This window comes from Sturnus vulgaris, chromosome 2 (genome assembly GCF_052056855.1).
Source record: "Sturnus vulgaris isolate bStuVul1 chromosome 2, bStuVul1.hap1, whole genome shotgun sequence".
Lineage (NCBI taxonomy): Eukaryota > Metazoa > Chordata > Aves > Passeriformes > Sturnidae > Sturnus > Sturnus vulgaris.
The window spans coordinates 94,064,684-94,082,397 of record NC_142244.1 but is presented as its reverse complement, the minus strand read 5'-3'; the positions used below and the strand labels follow the sequence as shown (position 1 = coordinate 94,082,397).

General features: G+C 39.4%; 1 protein-coding gene across 1 annotated transcript in view; it reads right to left on the bottom strand.

The window, feature by feature from the left end:
• Positions 1 to 7,895: 7,895 nt before the first annotated feature.
• The window catches only part of TUBGCP3 (tubulin gamma complex component 3), a 48,895-nt gene continuing 39,076 nt past the window's right edge, over positions 7,896 to 17,714 (bottom strand). Inside the window, exons 14-22 of the mRNA XM_014883222.2 lie at positions 16,163 to 16,352; positions 14,773 to 14,908; positions 13,904 to 13,972; positions 13,015 to 13,150; positions 12,044 to 12,132; positions 11,779 to 11,910; positions 10,717 to 10,857; positions 10,057 to 10,173; positions 7,896 to 9,023 (exon numbers count right to left, since the gene is read on the bottom strand). Coding sequence (XP_014738708.2) covers positions 8,865 to 9,023; positions 10,057 to 10,173; positions 10,717 to 10,857; positions 11,779 to 11,910; positions 12,044 to 12,132; positions 13,015 to 13,150; positions 13,904 to 13,972; positions 14,773 to 14,908; positions 16,163 to 16,352 — 1,169 coding nt within the window. The 3' untranslated portion in view covers positions 7,896 to 8,864. The remainder of the gene's footprint in view (positions 9,024 to 10,056; positions 10,174 to 10,716; positions 10,858 to 11,778; positions 11,911 to 12,043; positions 12,133 to 13,014; positions 13,151 to 13,903; positions 13,973 to 14,772; positions 14,909 to 16,162; positions 16,353 to 17,714) is intronic.

Genomic DNA, 17,714 nt, shown 5'->3' with positions numbered 1-17,714 from the left:
AATTTCTGTAATTCTACTGTACCCCAAAATCATAAGCAGCTATCACAAATGTCTGTTATCCACTGCTGCTGTTGAGAAACGAAAACTTAAAACAACCACAGTGCCTGCCTCACAACAGTGGAGTTGGCCATTTACTGGTCATTATACTAATTTAGTACAGCCAAACATGCACTACAGTCAAACAAACTGTTTAGTACAGTCAAACAGACCAGCAGGGTAAGTTTCAGGTTCTATAACTCAAATTATTCTGGGGAAAAACACTGGGCACCTTATATTGGAGCTGGGGGGGGCGGAGAAAGAGTGTCCTTGCCTCAATTACAGAATTTGTGATGTCTTGTCAGCAGATCTCTTTCAAGAGATTGGCAGCCTGCTAAGAAGTTAATCTATCCTTTTGATTTTGATTTAAAAGATTTCCTCTTGAGAGTGATATGTCTAATTGCCAAGAAAGAAAATGACATCATGGCTGAATCCTCACCTTTCTTGCCCTGTGTCCAGCCCCCTCCTGGGACTGTCTCACTACCTGAGCATTACCTCTTCTCCACAGTTCCATTCCTCTCACACCAGCAAGTGAAATTTAAAGGTCTGTGTCCATCCCACCTGGGAAAGGCAGGTTACCCTGCAGGATAACCCACTGGGAAGCACTGCTTCCACTCTCAGCAGTGTCTGCATGGCCAGAGGACAAACCCCTTAGTCTGGACCTGCAGGTTGGAAGCATCATCCTCAGGAGTCAGAGCAGCTTTGCCTGCATGGCCTGGGAGGTGCTTCTGCATCCCAAGGGTTCAAGCAAAGTAAGGGCAAAGTGTAAAAAAAGTCACAAATGTGGTTCATTGGAGAGCAAATTTAATTAAGGAATTCCACACAACTGTGACTACAGTTAACACTAGTACCAAAGCCTTGTCATGGGCCTGTTTGCTGGAGATATCTGCAAACCAGCTGCACTCTGAACTGGAGCTTTCTCCTAGCATACCCTGCTCAAAAATTAATGTCTTTCTGTTGCAAAAGCCAAAACAATGTTTGAAAGATAACTGTGTTTTTTTCTAAATTTGTACTTGTTGAATATAATATATGGTTACTTCAGTTACCTGACAGAATGTTTTTTTTTGCAAGCAAATCCAGAAACATTCTTTCCTCCAATATCTGAATAGAAATATATAAATACATTTAGGAAGCAGAAAGTCCCACAACAAAAGAGCCAATCTCTCTCCCCTGGAGGATAAGCCCTTAGGCACTCCCTCTTTTTTATCTGAACTGTAGTTTTGCTCCCGGCATGCTCTTATGTTACATGTTAATTTTTGTACTCCATTGGCTTTCCCCCCTTGTACCGCCTCTGAGCCCTCGACCATTCTCTCTACCCCACCCCTCTGGCTATCCTGTGTCTGCCCTGCTCGCTCCTACCCTGCCAGCCTGGACCCTTGGAGGAAGAGGAATAAATCCCGCCTTGGAGCCCCACCCGTGTGTCCCGTCCCTTCTCTGCCGAGGCAGAGCGCTCACAGCAGAGTGGGATCGCTCCGTGCCCGGGGCCGAGCCGCAGGATGTGCCAGTGCCCCAGCATCCTCCTCCAAGGACACCTCTCTGGAAGGTCACGGCACTCCACCACCGCCCCAGGGCCCCCGCGACAATATATAGCAGGAAAATAAACAAGCAAAGAGAAATAAAGTAGATCTTGATTGGTTGAGATATTTTCTAACATCAGTTATTGAAAAGAAATTATACTTTCCTTTGACACCATTGGGGGTTTAACTTTAGTTCTTAGGATATTTCATAAGCAGTAATGTCACTCCTGACCCGCTTCTACAGTTCACTTCTGTACAGTAACCACAGAATTTCCCTACTAAATGACTACTATTTGTAATACCAACCTTGAAAACAAACGCAGAAAAAAAATCAAAGCAACTAAGGTTGTTATAAATATATCACAGTATTGAAAATTATTATAACAAAATGTTTTATAAAACTTCTTAACAAGAACATGTGGTCTGAATCCAAAACTTCTGGATATAACCAAAGTGATTTAAAATAAAACAAATATGTATTAAAAATTATTTATATTTTCTTTTTAAGAGACTGTGCCCAAATGCCCCAGCCCACTTCTAGCCATTTCAAGCAAAATCTAATTATGATGCCTGGAAAGGCTGACCTGGAACAGAGACTAGACAAAGCAAAAGGAATAAAATAGGTATTTATTGAAAGGATACGCTTTGGGCAGTGCAAGAGCCTGGCTGGGGCTACACCCAAATCAAATCCAAAATCGATCCCAATTGATTACAGTGTAATTATTGCTAGAAGCTGTCCTAAGATTTGACCCAAGATTTCCCAGGGAGGGAGATATGCAACATTTTGACCCAGCCAGGCAGCAAATTTCTTACAGATTTAAAGCCCCAATAGCAAAGGCTAGGATCACCAGAGCCACCAGAAAAGCTCACCAGTATTTTTTATTGGGGGACACTGTTACCTTTTCCATTAGACCTTAACATGAAGAAGTGAGCTCCTCTGACAATGCAGCTGTTCATTTAGTGAGGCCACATCTTAGCCAGAGGGAAAGTGAAATTCTTATTGACAGTAAAGTCTACAATATAATTAAAAATACAGTGCTGTTACAAGTCACAACCTTGTCTTGAAAAAAACAGTCTATGAACACCACACATTATTACTGTGTCTGCACTTTGAATCAGAATTCATAATTCATATAAAAACGGAAGTATCCGGATTATGGGGCCACAGCTGAAAATGCACGATTTGCAGTTCTCCACTGGCCTCTAAAGGCTGCGTCAGGAATTTCAGTCTCTGAGTTTGAAAAGCAAACTGGATCCAGGTACTGGAGCACAAGTCAGCGGGTCCATGAAATGTGAGAGGCTTCTGAAGAGCTTCAGCTGGAGCTCTGCAAGCTGCTGCAAACGATTGGTCTGGCCAGGGACACAGAGTGACCACCTCTGTGACATGTGTGACACTGCAGTGGCAGCACCACGGGCTCCGGCAAGGTGTGGGATCAGCAGGATTTCTGCTCTTCTGCATCCTGATACAGTTCATTCTGCTGGTGAGCTTTGGAAGTCCCTCAGCATGGCCAGGTGCCTGCTACAGGTAGTAATGTGCATCCAAATTAACTTGCCAAAACCGAACCAAAAAAATTTGGTCTTGTTTAGTGCCTTCCTACCCCTTTAAAGGTGATTTTGAGAAGTTCTTTATTTATAAAGGAGAAAGGTCAAGCTTAAAATACGCTTGCAGTTATACGGCTGTCAATTAAAAAACCCTCTAGTTCAAGCCACAAGCAGCTGTAAATTTCTACACAGCTATTTCTTCTGAGTCACTTACAGTATTGCCCTTTTACAGTCTGAAACAAGGAAGTGGTGACTTTTTTTTTTTTTTGCTTCCTGGAGACCTTCCAATTACTCTTTTTTTTTGGTAATTATTTCCTATTCTGTTATTAATGTCTGTTTTGATCTTTTCATTTGAAAGAGCTTTCTTTAGATTTCCAGAACATTTTGCCTGTGAAATACTGGAACCTGTGCACGTGTTCTAACTCTGGGATAAGTCTGGATCCGATTCTGGTTTTGTCTTAAACTTTAGTTATGTTAATAAAGTTGCAACGAGTGAATGTTATGTTTTACTCATTTATCAAAAATCATTTTCACCCCACATTTTATGTTCTCTTTATGCTTCCTGTTCACCACTAAATGGCGCAATTTCACTTCTCTCCATCTGATGGTTCAATTGCTTATTTTCTAAAGAATTTTAGTTTCTTCCTTTTCTACCCATCATAATGTACTTCATATCTTCTTTTTACACACCAGGTCGTTAAAGGAAAGCTCCCAGTTGCCTTTTCAGTTACTGTTGCAAGCCTGTCTGTAATTTCCCTCTGTTTCTTTAATGCTCTTCAGAAGGTTCAACAAAGGCAAAACTCAGTACAAATACCCTCGTTTAAGGAGTGAATGCAGTGCCTTCTTAGAAAACAAGGCAGAAGACTTCTTCACTTCCCTCTTGGTAATTTTTGGAAAATCTTTAAAGAGTGATGAAGTGGCCTTGAGCAGCTTTGGGAATGTTTCCACTGTAAAAGGGAGAGGCATCCTAGAGGCCTAACTACCTTGTTCGTGTGGCAGGTAACTCAAATGCAAATAATTCATTTTCATTTTCTGTGGCACTGGAAGAATTCGTACACAGGGTAATCACCTTGCAACAGCTATTTCCTATCATATCTTTTAATATTCAGACTGATGGTAACAATCACTCCAATTGCATTTTCTATACCCCAATGTTTAGCTAACTTAATTGCTGTTGTGATAACTTCCTAAGGAAAACATTTAACATCATTTGCCCCACAAAGAATTAAAGTAAATTAACTGTGCAGTGATAGAAATTTCACCTCCTACACTCCTCAAATTTTTCTTGCTATGTTTTTCTTTCTCTACTATTTCCTGAGTGTCTCTTTGGCCACCATTTGATGCCTTTCAGGATTCCTGCTCTCTTCTCTGTCCACCAGTTTGGCTTCTTTAACTCTCCTGACTTCTGTGCTCTCTCTGACCCCATACACCTCTGGTCAACTTTGGCTTTTCATCTGCACTTGAGCTTCTATTTCCATGGCACTGTTTTTTAGCCCAATGATGTTGTGAAAGAATGTCAGAGTGTATTAGCCAAAAGCTAACTTTGGAACAAAAAGAAAGAAATTAAACACTGACTGAAGTAAAAAGAGAATAAACACCAAGTTAATCCTTATGAGTGATTTTCACATCTTAAGGACTGCATTGCACCAAGCTAACAAAGATAGTTAAAATACTACATCAGGGAGTTTGTTACTTTAGGGGGCCTGAGTGGTTCATACCTTGAAGTCATAGTATTCCTGGTCAACATAAAAATAACATGTTTTCATTATATTTTAAAATTGTGGTTCAGCGAGCCCTCAGAATGCTGTATGTTAAATCAATAGCAGCAGAAACTTTTCACTCTGAAGAACTGCAGATTAAGAATGAGAGTATTTTACTTGTAATTGTTTATTATTTTCCTTGGTATTGTAAGTAATTTTGTTTTGTTAAAGAGGGTAGAGCAGGCAATGGTTACAATGTCCTAGTAGAAACCAGACAGAATTATTTCCTCTGACTTCTGAAACCTGTTCTTGTACCTGTCCCTGCTCTACTTGCCATTATTTGCATTATATCTTGTGCAGCTCTCCCAACTTCTCCTCTCTCCAGTTAGCAGAATCTTATTAGAAGTTAAAGTGGCATTTTAGGTTTCAAGTAATCAACAGATGATTTTCAGAATTAATGAGGCACTTTGGAGAAGTCCCTGAGCACCCCTATGTGAGTGTGAAATACATTCTGTCTTCTCTGAGGCTGCTCATTCAGGTGAAAATTGAAATGAGTACAAATGTGCACAGCCACAGCTTGTTTCTAAGACCAGCATTAGGAAATATTCATGCAAGATCACAAACCACTCCAATCTTAAAGGCTAGAAGTTTAAAATAAAGCTTCCATTTTCTGTCCAAATACCTCCTTTTTTTCCAATCATTTATTACCTTTCAACTCTTACTTTCTTTAAAGAGTTACATAAGTACCTTAAGAGTGTCCCCAATACTGAAAGTCATTGTTAGATGTAGCATACTGGAAGTTATAACTTCACATTGACCAAAGATAATGGGCCATTCTTGATAAGAACGCTATTTTAAAAGGTTGAAAAAGTTCTTGTCCAAAACATGAACATCTTACATACATGGCAGGAGGAAGACACAATCCTTCCACAATTAATTTTAGCAAAACAAATCACGTAGATTTAGGCTTTTTATATAAATAGTATGCTCCCGTGTAAGGCTGAGAGACCTTGGCATTTATTCACTGCATCTGGTATAAGAGGAGAAAATACACAGGACCTTGACTGAATAGAATCACTTAAATGAAACTGGATTATGATTATATTCCGTCCTTGATCTCCTATCCTAAACTTATAAGTAATTCACTGGAAAATACATTATATCATGAGCTTCTGCATGTCCTAGAGGATGCTTCTGAAATACTAAACTGCATCATACTGGACCCTGGTGCAGTCAAGTTGTTGGACTTTACAGAGGGAGATAAAACCTTCAGGGGATGTTTTCAACTTTTTCTTCTACAGAGTTCATATTGGTTAAGATATTTCCCTTCAGTTACCAGAACAATATCTCTTGTAGTTTAAAAGAAGAAAACATTTTCCAGCTTTTCTCCTTTTAAAGCATTTATGACATTGGTAGCACCACATGGATAGTCCTTCACCCAGGAAAAGTGTTGCATATTGTATGACACCCTAAGTTGGGTGATAGTTTTATTCTTGGTTTCTCCTTTTCTGCTTTTACTGCAGTTTCTCCAAAATTTCTTTAGGCCTTGGCAACCCTGAAAAGGAAAGGGCCAAGCATGCAGGCTCACTTAGCAATGGCCTTGGGACAGGATATAGTTAGGAGGAGCTGGGCTTGTTCCAGCCTAGAAACATGTCTGGAGACATAGACACATTGCTGTATTTGTATTTTCAGACACTGTAAAAAACCCCAAAACTCTAAGGAAACAACACTGAAATTATCAGTCAGAAGTGTGCATTAAAAAATAAAGAACATCCTCGTATAGTAAATATGCTGCTAAGAATTATTCTTTAACACTGACTGCAGTATGTAACTTCACTGTTGAAAAACAGAGGTGAAAATCTCTCACGTTTCTCCTCAGAAATGTACCTTAGTGGTGCTGCTGCCACCCACTACAAGGAAAGACACTTGTGCAGACACAGCAGCAAGAGCCTGTCACTATGTGCATTTATGTAGACATTCAACATTGGCCTTTGGGCACAAATTAAATATAAGATCATTTCTCTCCCACTTGTTAGGAATTGTCAGAGGTGAGGTTGTCACAAGAAAACCCATGTAAATTGAAATAAACAGACCAGCTGCCAGGTTGGAGGATAAGAGACTGGTGTCCACCCACAAAGAAACCTGGGAACAATGGTGGTCCCCAGTGGTCCCCTCAGCCTGGCAGTCAGAACAACTCCTGCAGCAGTGAAGACTTGTCACAGATCAAGAGGTTGCTGTAGAATCACCTCAAAATGATCATTGCCAGCATGGCTACAACTGTGAGTTTCCTGGGTACTGCTGGATTCATTTTAGGAGCAAAGAGGATTTAACCTTTCTCTGGAACTTGTCCTCTAGTTCCAACACTGATGCTGCCTCTCTGGCCTCTGACTCGTCTTGTGATGTGATCAGCAACACAAAGGCCAAAAGAGTACTCATGTAGATAAGTTTTTTTCCAAATTTTGGTCAAAACACAAAACTTGTGTTCTTCCAGACTTTATAACAATATGCTCCCACCACACTGGCAAAAATTGAGTTACTCCTGCCTGTCAATGATCCATGACCTTATGATGCCAAGCTCAGCATCCTTCAGCTTTCCCTTGGCTCCATCCTTGCTTACAGTTGAAATGCTGCCTGCACACTTGACCCAGTAAAAGCACGTGCACCAGCAGGGCACAGGCTGAAAAGCCTTCTATGTTTTAACAAAAGCAAGGATTCCAAGGCCTGCACAACAAGAATCCTCGTATCCAGAGAGCAAACCAGCTAGTTCAGGACTGCAAGTCAGCACACGGTCCCCATCAGAGCTCACTGCCATGGTGACTCACTGCAGCTTTACCTGCATGATGGCCTGGCATGAGCCAGGTGCCTCAGACTCCCAAGGGTTCAAACAGAATACGGGCAAAAGCCAAAAAAGGACCCAGACGTGGTTGATCTAAGGGCAATTGTTAATTAATGAACTCCACACAACTCTCAGAGCAGGTAAGACTAGGACCAAAATCCTGCAATGGGAAAGGTTCTATGGTCAATATGTTTCTAACTGGAAGCCTCTACTTTCTTAACCTGTGTAAAAATCATAAATCTTTAATTACAAAAAGCAACACACTTGTGTGAAAGATAATTGTGTTTTTATTTTTCTAAGCTCGCACTTGTGGAACATAATAAATGACCTGATATAATGACAACTTTGCAAAAGAAGAATTCCCCTCTCCCCAACATCTGGACAGCAATATATAAATATTTACAATGAAAAAAATAGGAAAGAGAAGAGAATGAAGTCAACATTAGCCAAGTCAGTTTGTCTCTACATATCTGATTTTGAATATTAAGTATACAAGTTTAACCAACACTTTCCTTCAGTACTGAGGCTTTAAGCTCATTTTTAGATCTTATGTGCAACAGATACACTCCTGACTCTGCTTTTATAGTTTGCTCCTGTACAGTAACCATAGAATTTCCCCACTAAATTTTTATTCCAGGTTTTTAACTTTGAAAACAACAAAAAAATTAAATATAACTTTATGTCTCCTGATACAAAGTTTCTCACAAAGTCAAACACATCACAACACTGAAAAACAGCATAATGAAATGCTGTATAGCTTCTTAACAAGGACAATAGGTCTGGGTCCTGATCTGTTGGATTTAACAAAAGCTCTCTTCAAATAGAACAAGTACATATAGAAAAAATAACCTTCTTATTTTCTTTTTAAAAAAGGAAATGGTGCCTTCTATAAACAAAAGAACATGTGATTTCTTTGACACAGATATAAGTTACAGTGGAAAAAGCTCAGAAAGCTTCAAATAAAGTTGGCATTTTTAAAAGGATGATTCAACAAGTTGATTGGATGAGGTTCAATCAGCCCATACAGTCTGGTAACTCTAGAAACATCAGTGTAAAAAACCCTGCTTTTTTTTGCTTTCTGCTCTCCAGTGTCACACCATCACTGAGTGAGAACATGTTGCCTGCAGCGATGGAGACAGTGATCACACAGTCTGGCAGCACTATGTCACCACGGATGGCTGTGTCCAGGGCGAGGTGCCACCCCTGCAGGTGCCCAGGTGTCCCCAGCAGCTGTCACATGTGGGAGCTCCGTCGGCCCCGCGTGCCCAGTGACACACGCAGCCGTGGCTCTCTGGCCTTGTAGTGCTCGTTGAAGTCCAGCCTAAAGCTCAGGAACCGAAGGCTCTCGTCAGAACTGGTTGTCAGCAGGACCAAGAACTGCTGGACGATTCCCTGAAGGGGAAAGAAAAATCAAAAAAACGGCTAAGAAAACATCCCTGGTGCGTTTTGCACAGGAAGATCAGGTGGTGCACAGACCTGGTAAACAGGCAGAGAGAATCTGGGAAAAGGCAAGCACAAGGGTTCACATCCAAGAGTCAAATCAGTTATGCTGGATTCATTCTTTCTTTCTTTAAAATTCCAGAACTTCATTTTTATTTTTCAAATACCTGCCATGCATGCCAGTCTCCAGCACAAACAGCTGGGTCTTTTAAAGCGTGCTCCCCACTACCTGTGCCCTGTCAGCACACTCCATCTATCTGAAGGCTCCCAGGCTGCAGAGCAGCTGCCTCTGTGTGCCACTGCCTTGGGACAGCATTTAGGATCCAGCCTGTGCCAGCAGGAGACCTCACCTTGAGTCCATGTTGCAGGTACAATGCCAGGCCAGCATTAGAGCACTGCTTGCTTCAAACATCCCCATTTGGTGTGGGTTGTACAGCAGTACGAGGCAGCCCAGAACTGCAAAGCATGTGTCCAGGAGGGCAGTCAGTGCTTCAGACCCAACTAGACTGATCATCTGCAGTGATTTGAGGGGGCGGTTGTGCTTGGCATGTGGGAGGCACACTTCTGCATCCCATATTCCCATTCAGCTCTAGCCACACCACTGCAGGAGGCCCCCCACAGGAAAGGCAAGGACTTCCTGCAGTCTTTAAAAGCAAAAACTGTGAGGAAAAATGGAATGCAGAAGGAATTCTAAATTTTCCCCCCTCAGACTACACCAAAAGACAGCTATTACTTTGAGTACTGGAGGAAGAAGACAACTTACATGAAATTACTCTTCTCCTTTGTCACGGGAACATAAATGATCACAAAGCCTTTGACTTTTAAGAATAGTGAACACAGGCTTTTAAGTAGAGAAGGAATAAACAAAAGACCTAGCTCCATGAACTGCAGACACATGAATACAGAAGTTATACCTACTCAATATTTGAAATTCATTTCTACACAAAGCTCAGCATATTTTAGAAAAATCTAATTTAAGGGGCACCTGGTAAAAGTGAGTGAGTATTCGCAGCTGTGAACACATTTTAGGTATTGAGTCTTGAAATTCTTTAATCCTCTTGTTCTCTTCTTCCTCTTCTGATGCTGTTACACCCCACTTGCCCTACAAAGAAACCAAACTAGTTAAGAGGTGAAGCATCACATGCTTCAAGTTACTAACTCGGCCACCTTCTGCCCAGCTACATCAGATTTATAAAAACCAACCATTGCCATAGAAAGACAAACACAAAGCCTCTAATATGGAAACTATCAGAACTCCCCTTGGTGGTTGTACAGCACATGAAAGAAATGAGGTTAATTAGCAAGGCAAGTCTCACACCAACACTGCATGTCAGTCTCGCAGCAGGGAGGCACACATGGAGCTATGGCATTTTGTACAAAAGGCATTTTGTACTTCATCTAAAAGAGCTATAAATTTCTCATCCTCCAAAGTCCAGTAGAGGAATCAACTTCAGATCTTGGGTAAGACAGAAATCAAAACCACCACTCAGCAGTTTTACTTTTAGTCACTAGCAACTGCTGATGATTTTTACATCTATCCCAACTACATTTTTCATTTTTACTGTACTTCTAAATGGTACCTAAAATCCTCCATAAATCAAAAGCCTCAATTAATTTTCGCATTCTAGAAATATCCTTATTGTACCTCAAGCTCACGCTGTTTTTTCCTCTCTTCAAATTGCAGCCTCAGCTGCAGCTCCTCCAGAGCAGCTCTGTACATTGCATCTTGGGCATTCTGGAGCTCAATGATCTGGTCAAAAACTGCTCGAAGCTGGTTGAGAAGTACCTGTGGGACAGACAACAAAATGATTAAACAATTTTACAGCAGAAGAGTTTTAAGTTACCACCCTTCTCCAGAAAAGCAAAAGTAAAAGAAAAGCAAAAGTAAAAGAAAAGCAAAAGTAAAAGAAAAGCAAAAGTAAAAGAAAAGCAAAAGTAAAAGAAAAGCAAAAGTAAAAGAAAAGCAAAAGTAAAAGAAAAGCAAAAGTAAAAGAAAAGCAAAAGTAAAAGAAAAGCAAAAGTAAAAGAAAAGCAAAAGTAAAAGAAAAGCAAAAGTAAAAGAAAAGCAAAAGTAAAAGAAAAGCAAAAGTAAAAGAAAAGCAAAAGTAAAAGAAAAGCAAAAGTAAAAGAAAAGCAAAAGTAAAAGAAAAGCAAAAGTAAAAGAAAAGCAAAAGTAAAAGAAAAGCAAAAGTAAAAGAAAAGCAAAAGTAAAAGAAAAGCAAAAGTAAAAGAAAAGCAAAAGTAAAAGAAAAGCAAAAGTAAAAGAAAAGCAAAAGTAAAAGAAAAGCAAAAGTAAAAGAAAAGCAAAAGTAAAAGAAAAGCAAAAGTAAAAGAAAAGCAAAAGTAAAAGAAAAGCAAAAGTAAAAGAAAAGCAAAAGTAAAAGAAAAGCAAAAGTAAAAGTAAAAGAAAAGTAAAAGGTCTTTGTTTACACAGCTGGAGAGACTGTTCTGCAAAGGGCTAAGTCAGCTGTTCCATGATCACACAGCTTCTCAGGACGAAAAGCAACTGGTCCACACTACAGCAAGTTTTATTATCAACACGTGTCACTATGTCTGGGCAGTAGGTACAGAACCTACCATTGTAAAATCTTGTATCAGAGGAATAAAAGTTACTTTTCCCTTTGCTCCTACAATGTCAAAAAAGGTTGTTCCTGATATATATGCCAAGATCATAAAGACACAATTTCATGCCAAGGAGAAGACTTACCCTGGAATCACTATCCAGCAAGCACCGAGCTATGATTGTGTCCAGAAAAACTTCATGAGCCGCAATGATGTGATCCAAGTCTTGTGCTTGCTGGACCTTGTTCCAGAGTTCATCCCATGAACATTCAAGCACCTGGAGCAATGATACAGGATTAGGCTGTTTCAATTTGCTAGATGACAAGCTCTCTGAAATTTAAGACACAACACATACAGAATATTGCAAGTGCTTCATTTTCTAAGTAAGTAATTGTGTGGGTAGAGTTTACCTCAAATGTAATGTAATACTGCATTTGATGAATGAAATGGACCATTTCTGATGCCAGAACATGACACTGATGCAGCACCCCAGAAAGCTCTGTAAAAAATCCAAAGAGATGGCATGTTAAAGACTGCAAGGACAAGCACAGCCAACAAATTAGCTTGGTAAATTTTTCACCAGATTGAATACTTCACAACACAGCCACTAATCTTAGATGGTAGCAGCAGTGACCTTCTGAGGCCAGGTGTCCTCTCCCACCCACCAAAAGTTCTTAATTTTAAAACAATAAATTTGTAAGTACTACTATGCCATATGGATGTGTAACTCTCAATAGTTATTTTTTACTGAAAGAAATGGAGATAGATGTTTGAGAAGAATAGGAAAGCTCTGAAATGTAGTGGCTCTGGTGTATGTTTCATAGTCTGGGACTCTTTGATCCTATTTCTCAGCTAGAGAATATAGCTATGTTTGTGAGCATCTGTATTGGCTCACTCTCTTGAATTTCTTTTTAATCTTTCTCTTCTTAGCCTCTTCTGTTCTTAGCTAAACAAAAGGAGAGGGAGTAAGTGAAGGTAAAACTAGTAAATTCAGAACTGTGCATGTATGAGACTTAATAGTTAACAGAGAGCACAAAAAAGAGGGAGACATGGGATACAAATAAGGAAGATGAATACAAAGGGATGGAAGAATTACAGTCTCACAACTGGGCCAACATAAAGATACTTATGTTAGTGCAACTTTTCAAGACAGGGATCAAGGATTAAGTAAAACAACGGATAGAAAACTTCTACTTACAATTGTTATTTTACTTTCATCATCATCACCATCATCCACCATTAAACAGCCAAACCAAAATACAAAATTAATCTGAAGATCATTCATCAGACACTTTTTTCCCCTCTTAACACATAGTTTAAAATAAGATGCAGTCATCTATATCCATTTTACAAGCATGTCATCCATCTGGACACCTCTCACCTGGCATACTTTTCAGAAGCTTTGCATTGCACATGTGCCCTTTCCATATATCAGTAAGAATATACTCCATTCTCTTCGCTCTCCAAAGGAAATTAAATACTCTTAGATAGTGGCTCATGCACTCACGTGTAAATACCTACAACACAAAGAAAATATCAGTACAAATTAACAGACATACCATATGTCCTAAAGTACCAAGAACCTCTTCACAGTCCATCTTATCTGATCCATGCAGTTTATTGGTAAATATTGTAAAAAATGCTTCCTGGAAATCCCAGAGCTTTTTTAAAGATCCTCCCTTGAGGGTTGAACAGTTACCTAGCATTCAAGTAGACAGAGGGCACTGCTGGAAGTGTAAGAACGGGTGAACATAGCAAAGCCTAAGCCTCTTTTCAAGCAGAATATGAAGATTCCTTCTACTGGTCAGACTTAGTTTGTACTGCTTAAAGAGGAAGTTCTTTACAAATTCTTTACAGAGGCTAAATACTTTCTGATAAACAGTGCAACTACCTATCAAATGCCACTTGGCATAAATAAGTTCTACACAAATAGATTCTACAGTTCCTTGCAAATTTTCCCAAATTAGTATCGACAGACTAGTAATTATCAAGGAATAGAAGCATGCAATTTATTAAGTACTTGCTAAAAACTGTGCAGGAACAAATGAATTACTGATTTTCAGTAATAATGTAGCTTTTCAGCACTCATAGTTAACTGGTAAGAATTGAGATTTTTGCTTAACTGTTGATACAGCAGGTACATCCTAGATGCAAAAAAAACCCTCTGATTTCACACTCCAGAACAAAAAAGGTTACTGCAATAAAAAAAACACTTAGCAATTTAATTCAGCACCCAAAACACATTCAGAGCCAGCAGTGTATGACATTACCGTTGCTATTGGCCCATCAACATGATAGTCCAAGCTGAAGACATCCCATCCAGTGTCCCCAGGAGATACCTGTATTAAAAAGATATGCTACTGTCAGTGTATAATCATAGCATACTAAAGCTGAAGACAAGCATTCCTTGCTTATTCTTTCATTCTGAAGGGCCTATGGGCAAACAAGCATCCACATCAACAAAAGATACAGGAGTTTCTTGTTTAAAGTAGCAGATTAGGCAAAAATTGATCAAACCCTTTGATACAAGGGTGAGACTGATCTCACAGAAATACTGATGTTTGCAACATCAGTGTTTCTCCACTGAACTTAGTAAAGGAAAAAAAAGGTAAGGAAAAATTTCTTTGGCAACTGAAATAGACCTATTTCAGATACTACAGCTCATCACTAAAGTCTCACCTCAGGGACTGAAACTTTCAAATTAACTTAAGTTTCTTACCACAGGCCTCTTCCATCAAATGTGCTTTCATTGCTTCTTTTTTGACTAGAGGCAAGAAGGAGGTACACACCCCAATCTGCCCCTTCCTGCCTCAATTCTTGTAAGAGCAACAGCATTAAGAGCTGGTTGGAGAAGCTCAAATCAGGTCCACCAGCATCAATTTCTATCAGGTTGCAAATACTCAGCCTTGTATTGTCAATGGCTGTAAACTCACATCTTGAAATACAAATAGACAATAGACAGGGAAAGCGAAAAGAAGACTGCTTTTTAAATGACCTCTATATTACTCAAAGTAAACTTTAGTGGAAAGGAAGTGGGGAAATGTATTCACACATGAAATTTTTGTTTCATATAGATGTCTGCATGTCTACACACAAACAAAGGTATGTTTCAGGTCAGAGTTACTATGATGCAACAGACCTCCAGAAGTCGAACATCCAATCGCTTGAGAATCTCAGGATTATCGAACTGGGCATTCGTGGCTCTCACTGCAGTTTCCAGGATTCCAGTTAGATTATGCTGATATAAGGTTGTAGCTGGTCGTGCAAGCTCTGGCCTGGTGGTTATGAAGCAGTCATAGCACATTACTGAAATATTCTGCAGCAGCAATTCAGTAATAACTATAGCACACAGCAAAACCCTTTTCTAACTGACATTCAAAACTTCTCAAATTACTCTTTCAGACTTAATCATGAAGAAAATCAGTGAGCAAAATATTTGCACAGAGTATGAGCAGAATGTTTGTTCATATACAGCTACACTTCTGAATATTAGCATGAGGAGTAACTTAATCCCCATTTAATGTCAGTAATTTGAAGCTACTAGGATTGCTAGTTTAGCTAGCCTGTAATTTGAGTTGCATTCCTACCTTAAATGAGGCAGATTACATCATTAGCACAAATCAACAATATCACTTCAGTTTTGAGAAACTTACTGATAGCCATCTCACAGGCTCAGAAGTGCTGTGCTCAGAAACCCATCCTGTTTACATAACTTCAATTTTCCAAAGAGTTGCAACATGCAACTCCTGTACTACCTCTCTCCCTCAGGATCAGTACTGGAAAGCCGCCAATTCCTTCTGCCTCAAATGTAATACTGACTCCACAAATCAACCTCATTCTGCTTCACGTTAAAAACTATGGTCATGTACTGTTGATTTTGATTTAAATTAAGTTAATGAAAGCTTTATTACAAAGCTTGCCTTCTAGATCAAAGCAAAGCTTTGCAAGCCAATGCTTCCCGATTGAAGAAGCTTCATCAATAGCACCAACATGTAAGTGAGCTTGCAAATACTCTTTAAGAACTGGAATCTGTAGCTGTGGGTGCACCTGAGTGCTTGAAACAGAAGCCAGTGAGGAATCAATTAGATTTTTAAAACTGCATTGAAGGGTTTTGACACAATGTTTTGGACCTTCAAACACCTTCAAAATATAGAAACCTAATAATTCCAGCTGAGCTAATCAGTGGCATCAAGAGCAGAAGTTTTCTGCTTAAACTTGCTGACAGGACCAAGAGAAGTGCCAGTATCATCAAGGCTGTCACAGGGCCAACATAAAGAGATCTGTATTAGTATAACTTTTCAAGACTTTGTCAAATGGTACTGTATGTATCTCTTACCAAAAAGGAAGAACAAATTTTAAGCCTCAGGGTCAAAGAAATTAAATCCAGAATAGAATTTCAAAGTTATTACTCAAAGATTTAATTGAACAAGGTACTTAGAGGGTCCTCTTCGAAAAGCAAAACAGTTTCTGTGCTGATCATGCACAGAATCATCAGAAATTCAACATAATTACCCTTCCTATTGTCTTACTTGAGCAAGTCCATTAAATGCCTGATAAAGTCTCCTTGACCAAGTAACAAGTAGCGTCTCATGGCCTGCATGTGTTCCAGCAAATTGTACTTCTTATTGAGAACATCCAGCAGATATTTGCTGGTTTCAAAATAAGCTGCATCAATTTTCTCTTGAAATGCATTTTCCAGATCTGTGAACAAATCAGCAGCTAAAAGAAAATAAAAATTAAAATTAAATTAGTAGTTTTCAAAAACTGAGGCAAACAAGCTTTGGAGTTGAAATACAAACAGAAAAACTGCCATTTCTTCTGATCCACTGTGTTATACATTTGCCATAGCCAAAGCGAAAGCAAGTCTAAAGCAGCCTACACTTCAACAATAATACTTTTAATCTGTGCCTAGATTGTACTTTCCAGTAGAAGCTCATATTATGTCACTTTTACATAAAAAAGTTGGGGATTTTTAAGCTTGTTGAAATACTGCAGTTTACAAATCAACTAATTTATGGAGCTCTAAAAGCACAGAATTAGGAAAATCCTTTGTTGGGCAGAATCTAGATCAGAAAGCACTTTAAGTGTGTGTAGGAAAATAAACCAAATAATTGAATGTTAAAACACTCAACAGACGAGAGTTTCCATAGATGAGAGAATGAAAGAAAAGGGAATATGCTTGAATTACCTAGGAGACAGCCAGCAACCTGGTATTTTCTTTCCATCTTTCATGCATGGCAATTTGGGGACAGGAAGCAGTAGAAAGTAGTAGGAAGCTTATTTCACTGTTATGTACAACTACAAGCTCATTGAGAAGACTCCCGTACAACTGTTATGAGACAGCAAGAACCGTGGCTTCTTTGGGTAGCATGAAGCAATACTCCAAATACTTGATTGTCAACTATCATAAGATTCAGACCTTCTTCAGCATTAAAGGATATTCTCCCAGTTTAACTACTCAATTAATAAAATGCTTATGAACTGAAGAAATATGCAGTGGCTCTAATAAAGAGGTGACTCTTTAAGAAGCAAAGCCTAAATCTCTGGTTCACTGACATTCCTGGAGGTTTCCAAACTGTCATTCAGTAACCAGTGAAACTCTCCACAAAAAGTGCAAGAGATGTCAAAAGAGATAATACTTTTATAATACACTGCTGTGTTTAAAATCCCTAGACTAGAGAAATACTACTTAGTCAATTAACACACATCAACACTAGGGATGTGAGAATTAATACAGCCTGCAGTAAGTGCAAGTGTCTTTCCTCAAGATGCTTGCAATCCTTACAGGCAAAACAAGAGAGGGAACAAGCCAATCCAGAAAGAGGTACTAGCTAATCTCTTCAGTCCCTGGATACAGAGGCTGGGCTTAGCACTGGCTCAAGGCACAGGCAAAGCCAGCAGGTAACTCCCTGGTTTGTCTATGGCCATGTCACCATGTCAGGCATGCTGGTCCTGTCTCCACTCACGCAGGGGTGTGCATGTCTAAGCAGTAGCTCTGAGATACACAATCAGTCTCAACTTCTTACTGTCCCAAGCAAAAAAGAAGCCTTTCACCTGTCCACAGTACTGATCCTCTTGCCT